We start from the raw sequence: 22,588 nt of genomic DNA, 5'->3' as shown, positions 1-22,588 counted from the left end.
GCGTCATAGGAGTTAGACCGGCGTGCTGACCTCTCTGTTGTGCCTAGGTGGGGCTGCGACGTGTTGATCTTCTGAGGTCGGGCATGACCCAGGAAAGTGTGTCCGGCGTGTTGGGTTATGTGGTGCACCCCTGCAGGGAAGTTTATCTATTCAAATAGCCGTGTCCCTCGGTAAAAGGACGACCCGAAGTTGTACCTTGACCTTATGACAACTAGAACTGGATACTTAATAAAACACACCCAGACAAGTTCCAGAGACAACCCGATGATCGCTTTCCCACAGGGCAACGAGTGGAGGATTGTCGGGTAGGATTATGCTATGCGATGCTACTTGGAGGACTTCAATCTACTCTCTTCTACATGCTGCAAGACGGAGGCTGCCAGAAGTGTAGTCTTCGATAGGACTAGCTATCCCCCTTTTATTCTGGCATTCTGCAGTTCAGTCCACCGATATTGCCTCTTTACACATATACCCTTGCATATGTAGTGTAGATCCTTGCTTGCGAGTACTTTGGATGAGTACTCACGGTTGCTTTGCTCCCTCTTCCCCCCCCCCCTTTTCCTCTTCTTCCCGGAAGTCGCAACCAGATGCTGGAGCCCAGGAGCCAGATGATCCCGAGGATGATCCTACATGGAGTTTGGCTTCGAGGAGTAGTTAGGAGGTCCCAGGCAGGAGGCCTCGCCTTTTCGATCGTTGCTACTTTTGTGCTAGACTTCTTAAGGCAAACTTGTTTAACTTATGTCTGTACTCAGATATTGTTGCTTCCGCTGACTCGTTTATGTTCGAGCACTTGTATTCGAGCCCTCGAGGCCCCTGGCTTGTATTATGATGCTTGTATGACTTATTTATGTTTTTAGAGTTGTGTTGTGGTATCTTCCCGTGAGTCCCTGATCTTGATCATACATGTTTGCGTGCATGATTAGTGTACGATTGAATCGGGAGCGTCACATGGAGCTAGTGCCGTATCGCCCTAGGTTATGACTGTTACATGGTGAATATCATCCAACGAATTCACCGATTCAATGCCTACAAATTTTTCACATATTGCTTTTGCTAAGTTACTAATGCTGCTGTTACTGTTACACTTGCTACAAAATCATTGCTATCACTGCTATCGTTACTATTACCGTCAGCACTATTACCAAAACTATCATACTACTTTGCTAGTGATCACTTTGCTACAGATAATTAATCTTCAGGTGTGGTTGAATTAACAACTCAACTGCTAATACTTGCAAATATTCGTTGGCTCCCCTTGTGTCGAATCTATAAATTTGGATTGAATACTCTAACCTCGAAAACTGTTGCGATCCCATATACTTGTGGGTTATCAACCACCAGCCACAAACGTAAACTCACCATTGCTTGAAGCCGTAGCTTCACGTGATTTATGGATTTGGCATTGCTTTTTTTGGTTTGCCAGGGTCTCTCAATGATATCAATGTCTTACAGCGATCTCGTCTCTTTGCTCAGCTAGCTAGTGAAAAAGCACCGGCTTGCAACTATACCGTAAATGGCCATGGCTATACCATGGGGTACTATCTTGCCGACGGTATTTTTCCTCCATGGTCAACATTTGTGAAGACCATTAGCGACCCCAAAACCAAGAAGCACAATTTTTTTTGCCGAAGCACAAGAAGCTTGCCGAAAGAATATTGAGAGGGCATTTGGTGTGTTGCAAGTTCGGCTTGCCATTGTTCGACGTACCTCTCGCTTCTGGGATAAGAAATCCCTAGAAACATCATGACCGCATGTGTAATTTTACACGACATGATCATCGAGGATGAGAGGGATTTGAACTTAGAGTTTTATTATGGCAATGTTGCTAGCCGTGTGAAGCCTGACACGGACGCGTATGAGATTACTGCATTTCTTGACTCCTACCTAAAGATTGAGAACAATGCTTCACACTACTAGCTCCGTGATGATCTCGTTGAGCATCTGTGGCACTTCTATGGGAGATAAATTCCCATTTTTATTTAATAAATAAACTTCATATGTATTTGAGTGTGATTTGAACAATTTTTTGTTGTAATGATTATTCGAATGTGAACATTTGTTCTAATGAAAAATGATTATTGTATTGTGAATTGCATTTCGGACCATTTATATTCATGTTTAATTTATATTATGATTCTATTAGATTTATACGGTTGAAAATCTAGAATTTACGAAGCTTCGTAAAATTGCGGTACCGCGAAGTCTCATACGCGGAACAGATCCTATATTGTGGGATGAGTTACATGATCTATTTCATGTCGGAGACCTTGCAGTATCGTAATTTATTTTACAAGTGTCCTGTAAATGAATTTCGTAAACGAATTTTGTTGGACAGGATATGTTGGATCTGCTAGTCTAAAAAGCTGTTTTTTTTAGGGGAGTTTGTTTGACACTTCTTGTTTTCGGAAGACTAAATCTGATAATCAATCGCAGCAGCCCAAACAAGGCACCTCAGTAAAGGCCCAGGATCCCATCTCCCTCCTCCCACCTCCATCACCATCCGCCTCCGGCGGCGGCGCCGCCCACCTTCATAACCCACCACACAATAGCCCTCCGCGCCATGCCCCTACCCGTTCCCACCTCCCGCCTCCTCGCCGCCATCTCCGCTGCCGCGTCCTCAACTGCAGACCTCCGCCGCCTCTCCCACCTCCTCCTCACCCCCTACACCCCACTCCCCCCGCTCCGCTGCCTCAATACCCTCCTCATGGCGCTCGCCCGCCACCGCATGCTCCCGGACATGGAGTCCTTCGCATCCCGCATGCCCGCGCGCAACCTTCACACGTACACCACCCTTATCAATGCCTACTGCCTCGCCGGCGACCTCCCTGCTGCCAAGCGGCATCTTGCCTCCCTACTCCGCGCTGGTCTTGCGCCGGACTCTCATGCGTATACCTCATTTGTTCTCGGATATTGTCGGGCCGGGCTGCTTTCGCACGCCTGCCGGGTGTTCGTGCTAATGCCGCTCCGAGGATGTGCACGCACTGTGTTCACGTACACTGCGTTGCTCCATGGGCTGTGTGGCGCCGGTATGGTGCGTGAGGCTGTGGCAGTGTTTGCTGGGATGCGGGCAGACGGGTGCGCCCCTGACACACATGTGTATGCCACGATGGTGCATGGACTGTGTGGGGCGGGGCGAACTGGTGAGGCAGAGGTTATTCTCACGGAGGCAATGGCTGAGGGTTTTGAGCCAAATGTGGTCGTCTACAATGCTCTGATTGATGGCTACTGCAATGCTGGGGATCTGGAGCTCGCGGTTAAGGTTTATGAGAGGATGGATCTTAAGGGGTGCTCAGCGAACGTGCGAACGTATACTGAGCTGATATGTGGGTTCTGCAAATCTGGCAAGGTGGACAGAGCCATGGTGATGTTCAGCCGGATGGTTGAGGCTGGTTTGGCTCCAAATGTGGTGACATACACGGCCTTAATTCAGGGGCAGTGCAATGATGGGCAGTTGGAATGTGCTTTTAGGATGCTCCAATCGATGGAGGCCACTGGGCTGGTTCCTAGTGAGTGGACTTGCTCGATGTTGATTGATGCTCTGTGCAAACGTGGAAGGGTTGGGGAAGCTCAGTTGTTTCTTGGGTCTCTTATACAGAAAGGATACAGAGTGAATGAGATTGTCTACAGCAGCTTGATTGATGGACTGTGCAAGGCAGGAAAGGTTGATGCTGCTGACAAGTTAATGCAGAAATTGGTTTCACAGGGGTTTGTGCTAGACGCTCACACATACAGTTCACTAATTGATGGATTATGCAGGCAAAAGGAGTTGTCACAAGCGATGTTGGTGTTGGATGATATGATGGTGAAAGGAGTACAACCCAATACTGTCACGTATACCATTCTAATTGATGAGCTTGTTAGGGAGCTAGGATCTGAAGGTTCAAAGAAGATACTTAATAAGATGATTGCGGCAGGAATTAATCCTGATGTTTTCACGTACACAATATTTGTTCGCTCCTACTGTCATGAGGGAAGGATGGAAGATGCTGAACATATGATGGTTGAAATGGTTGATCAGGGCATTTCCCCTAATTTAGTGACATATAACACTTTGATTAGTGGGTATGCAAATTTAGGACTAGCCAGTCAAGCATTTTCAGTTTTCAAGCACATGGTTGCTAGTAGATGCAAGCCAAATGAGGAGTCCTACACGGCCCTGCTTAGATTATTGGTAAAGAAAAAATCCTCTAATAATATCCTTGCCAGCTCTGTTGATATATGGAAAATAGCAGAAATGGAATATCTCCAGGAGCTTCTGGAGGAGGTGGTTAAGCTTCAGTTGCTTTCAGACATTGAAATTTACAATTGTTTTCTTAGGTCTTTATGCCGAGTTGATAGATTGGAGGAAACCAAAATTTTGCTCGGTGAGATGCAGAGTGCTAACTTGACCCCTGGTGAGGATGTATATACTTCAATTATAGGGTGTTGTTGCAGACTAAAAATGCCAACAGAAGCTTTGACATTTCTTGATTCAATGGTCAAAAGTGGTTATTTACCACGTATAGAATCGTATAGGCATATTATTTGTTCTCTTTGTGAGGAGGGAAGTATTAAGACTGCTAAAAAGGTTTTGGGTCACATGTTATTGGAGGAATACAACTATGATGAGATTGTTTGGAAGATTCTGATTGATGGTCTATTGCGGAAGGGCAATGCTGCCGAGTGTTTGATTCTGCTCTCAGTGATGGAGGAGCAAGATTATCGTCCTGGTGACGCATTGTATGCCAAGCTTACAGGTAAAGTATCAATTGCAAATGATGCACATGAAGTTGCTCAATAAAATTATTAGACAAACCAATAAACTGCCGTGTTTTGATGGTCCATTGCCGAGGCATATGCATTTTCATGTCTCATCAGTTCCATTCCAGCATATCTTCTGCCCGTTATTGGTTTCCTTTCCACGATTTCAGGCTTTCAGCAATGTATAGAATCGTATGGAAGATCTCAGTCATTTTATTTGATAGATTGTAGGAAGATGTCTAGTGGAATATGTTCATAATTCAGTTTAGTAACACTGGTAGATTACAACTCATATGATATTATGTAACAGTATAAACTATGAAAAGTCTTTCATCAGTGACCAAGAATTCACTAACTTACTAATATGAAGGAAAGCTTGATGTAAAAACAGAATGGAAAGCTAAATCACGCATTGTGTTCTCTAATGGAAACTGGGCTTTAACCCGTTTGCTTAATTTTTTTTAATATAGTATTGTGTAGTTAAACAGATTTGGATCTAATATATTTAATGCCAATGATTAAGCACTCTGTGATACAGCCCATATTAGTATTATTAGGCTTATTAGTCATTCACAGATTTATGGCAGACTTTGTTGTGCCCTATTTTACTGCCCCTTGCCAACCTTTTCGCATTCCAGTATTGGCTGACTATTGTTACCATCTGGTACTTATTTTCTGTAACCCCCCTTGATGTACATTTTCTATCAAAGTAGTGGTTCAGTCGTTGTCGTTGTATTGCAACAGTAAGTAAGAAATGCATTTTGCATCTTTCCTGTGATAGCCACTTGCTCTTTCAGCAGGCTGTTTCATCCCTTGGAGGAAGCACACCCTTTCAGAATACCACACAAACTCTACATAGAATAGCTCTCAGCCAATGGCTAGACTTGTATGTGTCAGGCATGCAACAGATTCTCAATGGTATTGGGAACTTCTCAACCAACTCGGAGAGCAACGTGAGCGGGTGCATTCTATTTTGCAGATGGCAAGGCAGTTGTCGTCACAGGAAGAAAGAAGGTATTTTTCAAATTATCTTCTGTTTATGTTGTGTTTAGTTGCCAACTATTGCTTCCTCTTTACCTTTTATGATGCACATTTTGCTCCATCACTTTTGAGACAACTTCCTTCGTTGTTGAGTTATATTAAATGCACACAGTTTTATTACCGTGCCCTGTGCAACGTTTGTGTCTTGTGCACTGAAGGATGTGTTTCTCTTTTTATTTGTCAGGATCAGGGATATCAATTACCTGCTTGAAGAGATATATACAACACCGAAGTTGAATTGTTTGTTCAGTTGATTGCTGTAACTTGGTGAAATTACTAGTTTCTAATGGTAAAGAGCATGAATATTGACAATTATCTAAGTATGTTCCAGACTGCTCCTCGAAGAATACTTGAATGGTAAGCTGCATTTGCTTATTGCTTTCACCAATTTTGCACTTACAATCTAATTATTTATAATTTCCATTCCGCAGGTAAATAGGATAGTCAAATTCTGGAAGATTCTATGGATGCAACTCATTGCTAATGCACCGAGTCAGCTTCTGTATATATGCCGGTTCATAATACCGGCAGTAACCTCGATAGGGTGTCATGCGTAACCGGAAGGCCAAAAGGGAGTCACATGAGGCAGTTACCCAGGTCCAGTCCAGGCCCTCACGGTGGAGGTAAAACCCTATTCCTACTTGATTGAATTGATGGTGATAGCTTGGTATGGGAGCTATGATGTGGTGTACAATGGAGAGATCGCTATGATCACGTAGGTGTATCCAGATTAGATAATCTATGATCTAGTCCTAGGCCTTGCTTATACAGGGGACAAGGCCTAGGGGTTACAATGTTCCAGGTCGGCGACGCCGGGGTGGGGACCCTCCGAGATCCCCGGGATAGCTTCTATTGATCGCCAAGTAGATGGATGCGTCTTGATGAGGTCGCCAACCCGTTAGAGGGCCTGGGCCACACCGTGGCCTGATGGGTCGACTTTTGATCTGTCGGGTACCCCTGGTACATGGCATCGTCAGTAGCCCCATTGTATCCTTGCTTATACAAGGGACAAGGCCTAGGGTTTACAAACTTCAAGGTCTGTTATGCCTGGGTGGTGATCCTCTGAGATCCCCGGGATAGCTTGTCTTGATCGCCAAGTAGATGGATGCGTCCTGATGAGGCCACCAACCTTTTAGAGGGCTTGGGCCACACCGTGGCCTGATGGGTTGACTTCCGGTCTGCTGGTGTACCCTTGGTACATGGCATCGTCAGTATCCCCCGAGTGCGTCATGGGCCCGATTGCATCTGGGTTGCAATTGAAATGATTGTGCTATCTTGGACTGCTTGGCAAGGTTATGAGGTACTCCCAGAATCCCTAAAATAGAAAACAGATCTGGCTCCGCCTAATGAGAGGGCCATAGCAGCTGGACGTGCCTGGTGTGGATACCTGAAGCGGAACCTGGACCCGACCAGACAGGAGATGTGCCTAGTGGCCAGCTCCCTAGTTTTGCCTTGATGTCAGTGGCTGTGTTGAATAAATTTAGCATCAAGTATTTCATGTCCATACTTAAATAATGCTGTTTAGTGCATAATTTGTAATATACATTGAGGGTTATACAATTATAATTATTCGAGTCCATACTATACATGTCTCATCATGTTTCTGTTTAGTACCCTTTCTAGTTTTTCAAATCTTGAATGATAAATATAATTGCTTTATAAAGTAAATACTGGTATATAGGACAGCGTTTTGTGGCAGTACTTTTTTGGGTCAAATTTAGTCATGGAGCGATAGCCACTGTCTAAAACCTTGTGATCCTAGTAGTAAGCTGGTGGTTGTATAAAACAAGGTAGCTACTATTTTTTTAGGTTTCGATTAGTATGCCACATACCAGGTTCTAATGTGCGATAGAAAATTAACCTGGTTAAGTGGTGAAAATTTCCGCTGAAAAAACAAATGCTTAAACAATGACCATTTCACTTTATACAAACACCGCCCCGCTTCCGAAGGAAGTTGGAATCCTCATGTGAGTAGTAGGATTAGTCTATAATTTTTGTAGTTCATCTCTGTACGTGCTATTAGGATTAGGATACGAGTCAAAACTCCCAGTATCTCTACCCCGACTCTTGTCTGATGTGCTACATGCTCCTCCAAAAATTTGCTCTGGAGTCCCATGCTTATCTTGATTCAGTAGGTTTGAACCGCCCTCAAGCTGCACCTACTCGCTGATTTGCTGGTACCACGTCTTTCTTCCAATAAATCACACCTACTCTCTTATACAATAGCTAGAGCTTGCAAACTCATTTGCAATTTTGCATATAGATCCAATGACCCAAGTGGTAGCATGCTTTTATTAGGGGCAGTGATAGGCGCCGGTCCGCCGTCCGAAACTTTCGGCCGGTCGGCTCTCAATCGTTCGATTGTGCCAATCGTACGTGCACGATCTCGCGGGCCCCTCACAGAAAAAAGGGGGAAATCCTCCCGCACGGATTGCTTCATCTATCTCGTGACGCCAGTTCCTGCCCAGATCCACAGCTCGCGCCGCCGCTGGTCTTCCCTCGTCGCCGCACTCAGAAATATCCGCACAACTCGTCGTCGTGCCAGTCGTGGTGGTAGCTGCTGCAGTCGCTGGTTGCTGCAAAAAATAAAGCGGCCCGCCGCCGTCGCCGGAGATAGCTACCCTTGTCGCCAGTTGCAGCAAAAAAATGTCCACTGCCGTCGCCGGTGGTAGCCGCCGCTGTCGCGGTTGCAGCAAAAACGGCCGCAGTCGTCGCAGGGCTGCCGCTGTCGTGGGTTGTAGCACAGATTTTGCCGGTTCCAGCACTAGGCTGGATGGTTGCAGCTAAAAAATGGCGCCGCCGCTGCCATCACACCATGGCCGTCGCCAATGGTAGCAAAAACAGCTACCAGTTGTGGCATTCGGCTGGCTACTTGTAGCAAAAATCAAGATGATGGTAGCAAACTAGCAATAAAGGATGTTAGTTCCAGCAAAACAAAAGACAGATGGTAGCAAAAAAAGGGTGCTAGTTCTAGCAAACCAACCAAATAGACTGTGGTAGCAAAAATTGGGGAAGGTTCCAGCAAAAGAAATCCATGATTCCAGCAAAAAATACCACCGTCTCCCGTCACTGGTCGCCCAGTCGCAACACCTTGAGTCTTCGGTTCCAGCATCTCCAAGCTATGGTTGTAGCATTCCTCGCAGCGGTTCCAGCACCATGTCTAGAGCTGACAGGGCGGCGCGTTACATGTTTCAGAGTGCGGCGGCCGTGGCTGCAGGCTGCAGCACCGGCCAGCCGTCGGTGCTGCAGCCTCGACACCGACCAGATTCCAGCACGCGACGGCCGTCCCCCCGCATAGCGCTGCCTGTCCTCCCATCCTCAAAAGCATGACGGCCTTGAAGCGTGCAACCATGGCTGATAGGAAAAAGGTTGAAGGAGCTGGTTCAGGGGGAGCGGCTGCGGGTTAGCCGGAGTGGAGGCAGGGGGCTGTGTGCTCCGGGCACGCTGGTGTTGGAAGTACGGCTGGCTGGCTGGCGGAGATATGAGAAAACTGAGGAGTGGATGCGGGGCATTGGATGGATAAGACGAGAGACCGAGTGAAGAAGACGACGAGTGGACGAGCGGCTTCGTTCGATGCGCGGACCCACGAGCAGAAGTTTATGTCGTGCGCGTGAGCGGTGCGGCCGGCCGAATACTCAGCCGGTCGACCGGGCGCAAACGATTCCCTTTTATGAGCCATGATTTCTCTATTGGATCTCCTATTGGTTTATTTAGTTTTGGCGGGCAAATTTCTTGAATCTTCTCCCTCAAACTTGCTACGAGTGCAAATATATATACACTAGTATGGGCTTATGGGCCTAAAACCCACATACACCCACACACACATATAGCCCAGCACCCCTTAAGATTGGCGATAGCTATCTAATGCCCCTATCTTGTTACATGTCAACAAACACTCTTCACTAACTAATCACCTTGTCAACCAATCTGCTATTTGTTCTCTAGAGGTTACATGGCTTGGCTTCAATGTGCCTTCTAGATGCTGTTGATGAAGGATTGATCTATTTACACATGCTTCGTTCGGTCATGTCAAACTGAATTGTTTGTATTATTAATGGCCAACTTGTTATCACAAACAGATGAAATGACCGCCTCAAATCCAACAGGAGGCATTTCACCCAGCATCTCACTCAAGCACACACACATTGCTCTTTATTCCGCTTCAACATTGAGAGACCACAATCTGCTTTTTGCTCCTCCAACATAGCCACAAAAGCCATATGCTGACCTTCTATCATGAGGACAACTAGCTCAATCAGCATTACTGTAGCCCTCTACATGGCCACTTCCTTGGACATGCATGTGGCGGCTAACCCATAGTTACCAGAAACCCGAATCCACTGGGTCGAGGAACGGGGTCGACGGACGAGGATCATGGTAGTTAAGATCGATGGATCGAGAGGGGTACTGTTCTTTGGGAAGTTAATCTGGGATGTGGGATGTGACCCCGACAATCCGGGTCGAAGTTAAGCAATTTACACATGTGCCATGGTAATAATATGACGGTGCACCTGTCAGGTTTAAAATGCGAGGATCATGGAATTTGGTGTGTTCGTCTCTGATTTGGGGATCGAACGGAGAGAGAGCTCGCATGAAGAGAAGGAGTAGAACCCTAGCTGCAGTAACTAATGAGACTAGTTTCCTCCTTTCTTACTTCTTCCATTCCAAGTAATCAGCATATATAGCTTCGGGTTCAATTACATGTTTAACTGAGGAAGATAAACAGTTAAAGTGATAAATGGAGTTAACTGAAAGTAATGTAACGGCACTCTCTTGTATGTGGACCATCCATTGCCACTCTTATGGTTTGATCTCGTCCATCCGTTAACTGAAGAGGTGTCGTTCTGGAATCGACAATACTGGGTTCAGTCTGGGTCCTGACATTACCACCTGCCTGAGAAACGAGTTGCCCTCAAGGCATAAAATCTGGATACGTCGTCTGAAGAAACGGGACATCTTCCCAGGTAGCATCAGTAGGTGCTAAGTTCTCCCAGTGAATCAACCATTGCGCAAAAGGAACTTTGTTGCGCTAATAATGTGCCTGTCCAGCACTGCAAAAGGTTGTTTTCAATAGCCCATCTTCTGTTGGCATTGGAACGTGAGGCAGAGGAACTGCAAACTTACCCATATGTTTCTTGAGGTGGCTAGTACTCCCTCCATTCCATAATGTAGTGCGCCCACGCTTTTCGAGATTTAACTTTGACCATAAATTTAACTGACATGGGCGAGTGCGGCGGGAGCATGACAAATACCTTTGAATTCGTATTCAAAAGAAGTTTTCAAAGGTATAATTTTTCAGTAAAATGATTTATGTATTATTGGTCTAGTTTATGGTCAAAGTTGAATCTCGAAAAGCGTGGGCGCACTACATTATGAAATGGAGGGAGTATTAAACACTGGATGAATTTGAGCAGTGTCTGGGAGTTGAAGTTTGTAAGAAACAGCACCCACTTTTGCTAACACCTTGTAAGGACCACAGCCCCTAGGCCAAAAGCATTCTGCTTGTATGGCTGTACCTTAATGCACAGCATGTCTCCAACCTCTAGGTGTCTTTCAGTGCGTTTCAGATCAGCAAAATGTCTCGTATGATTTTTGAGCATGCAACAGGTTATCCTTGAGCTTCTGTCTCATCTTTGTCAAGCATATCAGCTTGGGCTCCAAGGCAGTATACTTCTGGATTAGTGTCAGTTCATCGATTTGAGGAGGATGATATACATACGGAGCTTCAAATGGTGTGACTTTCAAGGATGTATGGTAGGTGGTGTCATACCACCATTCGGCCATGGAAAGCCAATTCATCTAGTCCTTAGCATTTAAGGAAAATCTAATTATTGCTCTCATCCTGAGAATGAATACTCTCCACCTCTTATGAGGTTACATTACTAAGTGGCAGCAGCATACTGAATGACAATATATCGGGCCTCATAAGAAAGAATTTTACAAACTTACTCATGGCTCATGACATGGGCTGAAACTTCTAATAATCCAAAACAAAAACCAGACAATCATTTATGTCTGCTTATAACAAGGTTGAACATTTCTTGTGACATTTCCATTATGCCTGACAAACAACATGTAGCTCTCTGCATCTGCTGTATCCATCCTTCTTCAAGGACTTCCGGTCAACAAATAATGTATTCTCTGTATCAAAGATGGTTGTTGCCTGATTAGGAATCTGTTCCTTGTGCTATCCAACTGTTCTTAGCCTTCTTGGCATATTGTCGTTGTTTCACTAGCCCACCTAGAACCATCTTCTACAAGGAGGAGACAGTGCCATTAAATCAGAGAAAATCAAAAATTTTGTTATGCATCAACTTCATTGCGATATAAACACCAATTTTTAGGCACAGTCGAAAACAAACACACACCCAATGTTGAAGAAACAGACCATGCCTAACTTGAGAAATCACTATAACTGAACTATAAAAAAAAATCATTTAAGATAGGATGGCATGAGCAGTGCCAGCGTAACCGCTATAACCTTCTCTTATGAATTAAGGAAAGCTAACAGGTTCATATACTCAGGGACATTATTCTGCAAATAGTAAGGTTTAGCATGGTGTCGGGAAAGCTGATCCACGAATACCTATGGGGCCGGCGGACCGGGCCCCTTTCGGTTTGGCGGGGGGCGGAGATCGCACGAAGAGCAGATCGAGGCGAAACACACGAGCGGTTTACCCAGCTTCGGAGCTCTCCGGAGAGATAATACTCCTACTGCTGCTTGTCTGATTGTATTGAGTTCTTGCTCGGGTGCGCTGAGTGCTACAGTACACACAAATTGCTAGCGAGACCGAGCGTGAGTGTTTTCTGGTTTCGAACCCCCTGCACGTTGCGCATGGCCTCCTTTTATACGCACAAGGGGTCACCGACAGGTGGCAACGTAGACAAGGGTAAAAATGGAAAAAGAGTGGTGGTTGGTACAGCTACCCGTACAGTGCATCCTACCTAACCCTGACGGCAGGGAACAAAGGCATTAAATGCCCGTCTGCATCGCCCAAACAGTGCAAAAAAGGACCGTCAGGGACGCCACTGCTTGCCACGATGGCAATCTTGTCAGCATCGCATGCCACCGCGCACCGCTGGCTACACAACCTCTCGCCACGCGCGCCTGGAAAGGCCCCCAGGGCGACACGTTGGTGGATGTGCTGGAGCGCGGGTACAGAGTGGTTGCCTGCCACGGCAAGCGCCTTGCCGCGGCCGTTGTCTTGCCGCGCCCGGAAGCTTGTCGCTCACCGGGCCTTGCCGGGACGCGTGGCGCGTCGCGGCAAGTTCCTTGAGATGCCTTGGTTGGCCTTCCCGGCAAGCTCCTCTTGCCGGGGCCTTGTCTCCTTGACTTGAATACTTTGTTCTTGAATGGCTTCAGAAAGAACCACGGAGGACCTTGGCGGTCACCCGGCAAGCCTTGTCGCGGGGTGCTGCCACTGCCCGTGCACACGTTCGGGATACTAGGGTACCCCTACTCTAGTAAACCGACAGGAGCCCCCGGGCCTGGGCCACATACGGTGCTGAGCGCTGTTGGGCCAGGCCCAAAACAGGGCACGGGCACACGCGGCCTGGGTTATGCTGTATCTTACTCCGTATCCACTGCGCCTTTCCCCAACGGCACGCGTTGAATGCGGCGTCGCGGGAGAGATCGTGGGTGGTCTCTTTATTCGGAAGGGCGAAACGTCCGCCTCCTCCCTCTTTATAAGCAGGGGAAACAGGGGCAGTTCGCCCATCTCGCCGGTTGTTACTCCAACTTCACAAATCTCCGTCGCTCCCCCCTTCTTCCCGAAGCTGAAAGAGAGCAGCGCTCCGCCCCCCATTGCCACCAGCACCACCAACACCGTCGATCTCCCCCACCACCTCCGCCATGGCTCCGAAAGCTGACAAGGGGAAGGGCGTGAAATCTGTCGAGGCGCAGCGGCTCGCGGCGCTGCGAAAGAAGCGGGCCATCTTCCCCCCTCAGCTTGGCGCGAAGGAACTGAGGGAGTACTACTACCTTTTTTGGTCGACGGAGACGCGAGCGCATCCGCGCACGGAGGTACTCCCGGCCGCTGCTTCGGAACTAGCTCCAAACGGGTACCCCTTCTTCGCGCTGTTCTTCTACTGCGGGCTCTGCCCGCCCTTCTCTGAATTCTTCTGTGATATCATGAACACCTACGGATTTCGTCTCCTTGATTTCACCCCCAATGCCGTTCTGACCATGGCAGTTTTCGCACATCTCTGCGAAAACTTTGTCAGAGTCCATCCAAACGTAGCCCTTTTCCGTCACTTCTTTATGCCCCGGGTTGAGAGAGGGGAGCCTCTTGCCGGCGGGATCGCTTGGATCTCGAGAGTCGGCAAGAAGGAAGCTTATCTGGAGGGAGAGCTCCGCAGCAAGTGGGAGGAATGGAGAGCAGAGTGGTGCTGGATTGTCGAGGAGAACCCGCAGCCATTTACTGCCTTGCGCCAAGCCCCAATTGTGCGTGGTAACGATTGGAGCAACGTGGCCCCGGAAGACGACAGGTTGAAGATCGCCGTCACACGGATCCTACGCCTCAGGCTTGCCGGGCTCACCGTAGGCGCCGTTGGCGCAAATTTTCTTCGCCGCCGCATCGCCCCCCTGCAGGAGAGGAGGAGACCGCCTGGGAGTTCCAGAACTCGGCGGATATCATGAGGCTGCACCCTGGCCTCAATTTCAACTTCACCGTCCTGGAGCTGGATGCGATGCTCTTGGAGCTGTTCAAGCGCGACCCTCAACATCCATTCATGTTGCCGAGGGGTGTCGTTTCGTTGTGCAACAACTCCGCGCTCGACCGCATCCGCGCAATGATGCCGCTGTGCGACTCGCACAGAATCGTCCCGACTTGGCAAGAGCCTGCAGACGACGTCGTGCGGGATTTTTTGACGGCTTGGTAGAAGTGCCGGTCTGCGCCGACGAGCAGAAGAGCCTCACCCGTGACACCACCGATGCGGAGATGCAGCGCATCGCCACCAGGCTGGAAGAGGCTGCGGCAGCCGCTGCCGCGGGTGAGTTTGGATTCACCGTGGAGGAGGCAGAGGCAGCAGAGGCGGCAAGCCTTGTCGAGCGAGAGGAGTTCGCCGGCGAGGAAGAGCTTGTCGGGCCTGAAGCCGAGTCGAGCGAGCCCGCCGAGGGAGAGCCTGTCGGGCCCGAACCTTCAGACAGCTTGCCGCAAGCGGAGCCCCAGCTCCATCAAGAAGGAGTCTCCGCAAGACCGCGGACGTAGCGGGGCGGCAGACGGGTCAACAGCCGCCGAGCCGCGCGACGCGCTCTACCGCGATAAGCACTGTTGCCGCGGGAGCGCCTCACGCCACTGCGGCAACTGGGGCGGGGTCTTCCCGGTCCACCGCTACTGCCCCTGCCAAGCGGGCAAGGGAACCTACTCCTCCGCCTCGTCGCACCGGAGGCGAGCCGGACTTCGATCTCTCCGTGCTCAGCTCCGACGAGGAAGAAGAAGAGTAAGATTCTTTGATGTACTTGTAGTTTTTCAATTTGGTTGCTTTGTCTTGTATCTAATTTGTTCTACTCTGAACCTATTCCTTTTCAGGACGCTGGCCCAGAGAGCGGCGAAGAGAGCCAAGGCCCCAGTGATTGTCATCGAGGATGATCTCATTGCGACGGTAGGGGACATGTCCGAGACCACCTTGCCGGACCCGGCAAGCATTCCTCAAAGCAGCCCCAGCGCAGCCCCCAGCGTAAGTATATGATTTACTTCCTGCTGTCTGGTGCGCATGGGTGCTCTTTCTTTGCTGATACCTGACTGCTGATTTGTGCAGGAGCAGAGCAGCCTCACCAGGAGTGCCCGGAAGCCGCTCTCGAGGTGCCATCTGCTTCGACTACACCGCCAAGGGAGGATTCCCCAGCAAGGGACAGTTTTCCGGCAAGGGACAACGCTAGCGACCCTTCGGTGGTTGAGGCCATGACCGCAGATCCTAGTACAGGTAATCCTCTTGCTTGAAAACTTCCCTTGGGTTCTTATTTTCTTTCTGGATATTTGCTTGACTTTTCTCCTTTTTCCGTTCGTCAGATCCACCTGCCACGGAGCCGATGGAAACCGAGGTCGCCGGCGAGGGCGCGCGCGGCGACATCGACGACGCCGTTGCCACCGAAGGAGAAGCCGACACTAATGATCCCGCCGGCGAAGAGGCCGCCAAGGCTGCCGCCGCAGAAGCTGGCGAGGGATCCGGGATCGCACTGACGGCCCCGAGGTCGCAGGAGCGCCAGGCGCTGCGTCGACCGCCGATCCCTCCGCCGCTGCTGCAGAGCCAGGCTCCGAAGAGCCCCAGCCCGGCGCCTACTTGAAGGCCGGCGATGGCATCTTCATCAAGCTCCCCTGGGCGTCAAGCTTTAGGGCGCCGGTCGAAGGAGAGACTCTGGATGGAGAGGTGCTCGCCTCCACTGGGCTGACGTTGGTCGACACGCCAAGCAGCAGCAGCGACGAGCCTGAGGAGGAGCGGCTGCTGCGGAAGCTGCTGTCGCTCTACCGCGCCCGACAAGCCAAGCTGGCATCCTGAGAAGCACTTGTCGCGAAGGCGGGAGTGGACATCGAGAAGCGGGCAGAGGAGCTCCGGGGTCTCAGACAGGAAGCCCTCCGGTCCCTGGCGGAGGAGCGGGAGCAACTTCTCGAGGAGCGTAAAGCCTTCCTCCTCGCGAAGGCCGAAGTTGAAGAGCAACAGCGACTCGCTGCCGAGAAGCTGTCTGCGCAGGAAGGTGAGTTGGCGCAGCGGAAGGTGAACCTTGACAGCCACGAGGAGGAGCTTGCCGCGCGCGAGCAAGCAATTGGCGGGGCTCTCAAGGAGGCAAGAGATGCTGCCGCAGCTGCCGAGGCCGCCAAGAAGGAGCTGGAGACGAAGGTGGCGCAGCTGGAAGCCGATCTCAGGGTGAGCGGCGAGGAGCTTGCCGCGCTCAAGCGTGAGCGCGAGAAGAACGCTGCCGCTCATGGTGAGCTGCAGGGTCTTCTCGCTGAGAGGAGCAAGGAGCTCAGCGCCGCCAAGGATTCCAATGCAGATCTCGAGTTGAAGCTGGCTACTTTGACTCAGACGCTGGACGACGCCAGGGAGCGGGAGGTGGCCTTGTCGGAGAAGATCAAGGCCGACGAGGCGCTGCTGGTGAGTGCTGCTGCCGCCCAGGATACTTTTAGGGAGACTGTGGAGCACTGGACCGAGGGTCTGGTGAATGTTGCCACAGCCATCGACGGGGAGCTGGCGCAGCTGGGGATGGAGGATCTTGGGTACTCCTCCGATGAGCACCTCCAACCCAGCGTCAAGCTCAGCTTGTTCTTCAAAGGTGTGGCGACGGCCCTCCAGCGACTTCGGGAGAAGATCTCAAAGCAGCTGGCCGACGAGTCGCGCAAGATCTGCTCGGGAGTTCTTCAGAAAGTGTTGATGAAGGTGGTCTTCCGCAACCCAGGCCTCAACCTCACCAACGTCCTCAGGTCCTTGCCGCCAGATGCTGATCTGGAGGCGCTCAAGGCCCTTGTCGCACCCATTGTGGATAAGGTGAGCGAAATCAAGAGGGTTGAGGGTGATCGCGTAGACTAGGCCGCCCGTTTTCTCTTTTTTCCTTGTCGCTGTTGGTCATGTTATGAGAACAATCTGTTAGAGCCGCGACAAGTTATCTTGTAATATAACTCTATTTTGGGTAGGGATTGTTATGTTATTTCCTTTACTTGATTCCTTCCTTTGTATGTTTTTGCCCTATCTTTTTAGGGAACTTGTCGGTGCAGGCACCTGAGCCGCGAGCGCTGAGTGCGGGACGTCAGCAGCTTGCTGGCGGTGCCGCTTCCGGCAAGAAGCCTTGTCGCAACTAGTCGCAGCTCACTTAAGTTGTTGAGCGGACTCGAAACAAAGTAAGGGCGCAACTAGCTACGAGTTGGTTCTCCGCGCACAGGTTTTCCATACAAAGCACGGTCGTTCGAGGAAGATAACTTAAAAATTTAAAAACTGATTGCTCAAACTTTGGCAATTTAGCTTTTCTGTCACTTGCTTTCCGGTAAGGCGAAAATTTGCTTGAACGATGCCTGGTCCACACCATTATCTTCTCTTTTCCCCCCGGCAAACTTGTGTGCGAGGGAGCCTTCCTTTCCTTTTTGAGAAAAAGAAAGAAGAGAAAATAAAGATATGGAGCCTTACGGCTCGTTATTGCTTACCGGGGGTAGGCGCTGCACAAAATGTCAGATAACGCATGCAAAGATAGTAGAAAGCATGAAATTGACAAGATGTGCGGAGCACATGAGCTTTACTTATGCACGGGGTCTGCGCCCGGCTTCGTACAAAGGATTACATGCAACATCGGCAAGACTTGTACAAAAGGTGGTTGCCGGAACAGGTTCCGGCAACCGTGCCTTACGGGTAAAACTTACGAAGATGCTCAATGTTCCAGGAGTTGCTCACCGGAATGCCATCTTCGGTCTCAAGGCGGACTGCGCCGAGCTAGTGACTCGTTTCACCCGGTAAGGGCCTTCCCACTTCGGCGTCAACTTGTTGGAATTCTTGGCGGACTGAACGCGCCGAAGAACAAGGTCGCCTTCCTCGAGACTTCTGGCACTAACTTTGCGGCTATGGTAGCGGCACAAAGCTTGCTGGTATCGAGCAGCTCGTACAGCGGCCTGAAGACGGTCTTCCTCAAGGAACAGCGCGTCATCTTGTCACAATTGCTCTTGCTCAAGCTCATCATAAGCGAGCACTCGAGGTGACCCGTATACGAGTTCCGTGGGGAGAACTGCCTCTGCTCCATAGACTAGAGCGAAAGGTGTCTGGCCAGTGGCTCGATTTGGCGTCGTCCTGATCGACCAAAGAACCACCGGCAGCTCCTCAATCCAGTTCTTTCCGCACTTGCGCAGCCTGTCGAAAGTTCTGGTCTTGAGCCCGCGCAGCACTTCAGCATTCGCCCTCTCCGCTTGACTGTTGCTTCTTGGATGAGCAACAGAAGCGAAGCAGATCTTGGCGCCAAGATCCTGGACGTACTGCATGAAGGTGCGGCTTGTGAATTGCGTGTCGTTATCGGTGATGATCCTGTTAGGGATCCCGAAGCGGCAAACAATCGACCTGAAGAACTTGACTGCTGACTGTGTTGTCACCTTCCTCACTGCTTCCACTTCCGGCCACTTTGTGAACTTGTTGATTGCAACGTACAAGTACTCAAAGCCCCCGACAGCTCGGGGAAAGGGGCCGAGGATGTCGAGCCCCCAGACCGAAAATGGCCAGGATAAAGGGATCGTCTGGAGAGGTTGAGCTAGCTGGTGTATCTGCTTGGAATGGAACTGGCACGCTTCACACTTGGTTACTTGTGCAGTTGCATCCTGGAGGGCTGTTGGCCAAAAGAAACCTTGCCGGAACGCTTTGCCGGCAAGTGCTCTTGCGCCGATGTGGTGATCACATATGCCTCCATGTATCTCTGCCAACAGCTCTTGTCCGTCTTCCCGGCGAATACACTTCAATTTCACGTCGTTGAGTCTTCTTCTGTACAGTGTGCTGTCGACAAACTGGTACATACTTGACTGCCGGGCTACTCTTTCCGCTTCTTCTTGCTCTTCGGGAAGTTCCCCTGTCTGAAGGAAATGGACAATCTGCTGCGCCCATGCTGGAGCTTGCGGCTCGACAACAAGGACTAAAGGCATATCTGCTGCTGCGGGAACATCTGCTTCTACGGCAAGAACCTGCGGCTCAGCCGGAGCTTGATGTCCCCCGGCAAGCTTGCCGGAGCAAAACTTGTCGGGAGCGTTTGCTTCAACGGAACAAACCCTAGGCCTCGCCGGAGCAGACTGCTCCTCAGCACCCTTGGTGTTGATTTTGATGACCTTGGTGGCGGCTTCGGGGAGCTCTGCCGAAAATAGTCACCAGAAATCAACTTCCTCTTCTTGCTCTGTCCAGTTGATGGCGTTACGGATGGTTGAGTGAACTTGAGCACAAAGATCCCTGGTTCCACAGGTAACTTAAGTGCAGCGCACTTCGACAGGCCATCGGCAATGTCATTTTGAGCTCTTGGAACATGTTCCATCTGCAGGCCGTCAAAGTGCTCTTCTAGCTTTCTCACTTCATCAACGTAAGCTTCCATCAACAGACTCTGATAATTCTTGTTCACTTGGCGGACGACAAGCTGTGAGTCACCCCTGACAATGAGCTTCTTGATCCCAAGGTCTGCTGCGATCCTGAGACCGGCAAGCAAACCTTCATACTCTGCGGTATTGTTCGTTGCTTGCTCCTTGGGAAAGTGCATCTGGACTACGTACTTGAGGTGTTCTTCGGTGGGTGCGACAAGTAGCACGCCCGCACCGGCGCCTTGCAGCGAGAAATCACCATCAAAGTACATCAGCCACTCTTTGCTTGCTTCCTTGACGGGGATGCTCGTCTCTGGAATTTCTTCATCTTGTGTTGGCGTCCATTCTGCTATGAACTCTGCCAATGCTCTGCTTTGGATAATTGAAGTGCTCTCAAACTTGAGGCCAAAGCTTGACAGTTCCAGTGCCCACTCGACAATCCTGCCTGTTGCTTCTGAATTTTGCAGTATCCTCTTCAGCGGAAAATGAGTGACGACTGTGATCTCATGTGCTTGGAAGTAATGGCGCAGCTTTCTCGAGGCCATGAGAAGGCCGAAAAGCAACTTCTGCACATCAGAGTACCTTGATCTAGCCCCCTGCAGAAGAGAACTGACAAAGTAAACTGGGCGCTGCACCATTCTTTTCTGCATCTTGTCACGCTCCTGCGCAGATCCATCTTTGTCGGGACCAGAGCTTGCCGGTGAAGTCCCCTGCTTGTCGCTGGATGCATCTGCCATGGTTGCTGGCTCATCATCCGCCTCCCTCTCCGCTACTAACACAACACTAACCACTTGATTGGTTGCCGCTATATATAGCAGCAACTTCTCTTGTGGCTTAGGTGCGACAAGTGTTGGAGTGGAGGACAGATATCTCTTTAAGTCCTGCAGCGCAGCCTCCGCCTGAGTCCATGTCATTGGACTTGCCTTTTTCAATATTTTGAAGAACGGCAGGGCGCGCTCAGCAGACCTAGAGATAAACCTGCTGAGAGCAGCTACGCAACCGGCAAGTCTTCGTACATCCTTGACGCGCTTTGGTGCTTCAATCTGCTCAATGGCCTTGATCTTGTCGGGATTAGCTTCAATTCCCCGCTGAGACACGAAGAACCCGAGAAGTTTGCCGGAAGGGACTCCAAACACACACTTCTCGGGGTTAAGCTTGAGGTTGATCTTGCGCAGATTTGCAAAGGTTTCGTCTAAATCTTGAATCAGAGTCGCCTTGTCCTTGCTCTTGACCACTATATCATCCATGTAGGCTTCCACATTTCTATGTATTTGCGGTTCAAAAGCGTCATGGACTACCCCTGCAAATGTTGAACCAGCATTCTTTAAACCGAAATCCATCCGTAGGAAACAGTAAGTGCCACATGGGGTGATGAATGCGGTCTTCTCATCATCCTCTTCTGCCATGAAGATCTGATGGTATCCTGAGTATGCATCAAGAAATGAAAGCAAGTCGCATCCGGCCGTGGAGTCAACAATCTGGTCGATGCGCGGCAAGGGAAATGGGTCTTGCGCACGACCATAGGATTGGCCAACCACGTAGAATGGAGCACTCCTCTGACAAGGCCTGCTGCTTCCAATTTCTTGATTTCTTCCGCAATGAATTCTTGGCGCTCCAGTGCCTGTTTCCTGACTTTCTGCTTGACGGGCCGCGCATGAGGACAGACGGCAAGATGGTGCTCGATTACTTTCCTGGGAACACCGGAGATGTCAGACGGTTGCCATGCAAATACGTCGACATTCGCCCGCAGGAAAGCAACGAGCGCGCTTTCCTATTTAGGGTCGAGAGTGGCACTGATGGTGAAGGTACCACCAGTGCCATCCTCCTTGGCGGACACCCTCTTGGTCTCTGGTGGAGCTGCCATTGTCTTCTTACACTTGCCGGTGGAGCTCGATGGTGCGTCCTCGACGGTAGCACAACACTCCGAAGAGGTGCGCTTGCCGGAGTGGGCATCAGAACTCTTGCCGGACTTGGTATTCTTCTTCGCCCCGGGAGCTTCAACGGCAAGTGACTTGCGATCTGTTGCAGCTGCTGCTTCCCGGTAGATCTTGTCGGCGCAGATAAGAGCATCCTTCTTGTCGCCAGGGACAGAGATGACACTTATCGGGCCTGGCATCTTCAGTATGTTGTATGCATAGTGAGAGGCTGCCATGAATTTGGCGAGCGCTGGACGGCCGAGTATCCCATTGTAAGGCAACGGAAAGTCTGCGACGTCAAAAGTGACCCTTTCAGTCCTGAAGTTCAACTCGCTGCCAAATGTTACCGGCAACGTGATCTTTCCCTTCGGCTTGCTCCTTCCCGGATTGATTCCTTGGAACGTGTCGGTCTCTTCGAGCTCGCCATCAGGGATCTGGAGTTTCTGGAGTACCGCGGAGGAGATCAGGTTCAAGCCGGCCCCGCCGTCAACTAGCATCTTAGTGACCTTGAGGTTGCGGATAGTTGATGAAACCAACATCGGCAAGCACCCGACCGTAGTTATGCGATCAGGGTGGTCCTCAATATCAAAGATGATAGGCGTGCTGGACCATTTCAGAGGCTTGCGTGACTCGATGGGTGGTTCTGCCGCATTGACTTCCCGCACCCACTGCTTGAGCTGGCGGTGCGAAATATGCAGAGAAGCACCGCCGTCAACGCACAGGACCTCTGTGGCTTTCTGGAACTCTTGCTCATCGGTCTCGTCATCATCCATATCTTCATCGTCGTCGTCATCTTCATCCTTGTCGCGGCCACGGGGAGGTCTATCTCCTTGCCGCTGCTTGGCCTTGCCGCGACGTCCTCCTCGGTCG

The 22,588-nt window shown here is 50.2% G+C and overlaps 1 protein-coding gene across 3 annotated transcripts in view; it reads left to right on the top strand.

Moving 5' to 3' along the window:
• Positions 1-2,434: 2,434 nt before the first annotated feature.
• LOC119337222 (pentatricopeptide repeat-containing protein At5g65560-like) overlaps positions 2,435-22,588 on the top strand; it is a 33,818-nt gene continuing 13,664 nt past the window's right edge. The window contains exons 1-4 of one of the 3 annotated variants that reach the window (XR_005163070.1): positions 2,435-4,736; positions 5,541-5,754; positions 5,966-6,138; positions 6,213-6,404. Coding sequence is in view for 1 of the 3 variants with exons in the window: in XM_037609343.1 (XP_037465240.1) it covers positions 2,561-4,780 (2,220 nt within the window). In the remaining 2 variants the exon portion in view is untranslated. Of the gene's footprint in view, positions 4,781-5,537; positions 5,755-5,965; positions 6,139-6,212; positions 6,405-22,588 lie in introns of those variants that run through there. The other 2 variants (XR_005163069.1, XM_037609343.1) reach the window with 2 other exon arrangements.

The sequence above is a fragment of the Triticum dicoccoides genome, chromosome 7B, assembly GCF_002162155.2.
Source record: "Triticum dicoccoides isolate Atlit2015 ecotype Zavitan chromosome 7B, WEW_v2.0, whole genome shotgun sequence".
In the NCBI taxonomy this organism is placed as follows: Eukaryota; Viridiplantae; Streptophyta; class Magnoliopsida; order Poales; family Poaceae; genus Triticum; species Triticum dicoccoides.
Note: the sequence above shows the minus strand (reverse complement) of the source record. Positions and strands in the feature narration are given on the sequence as shown.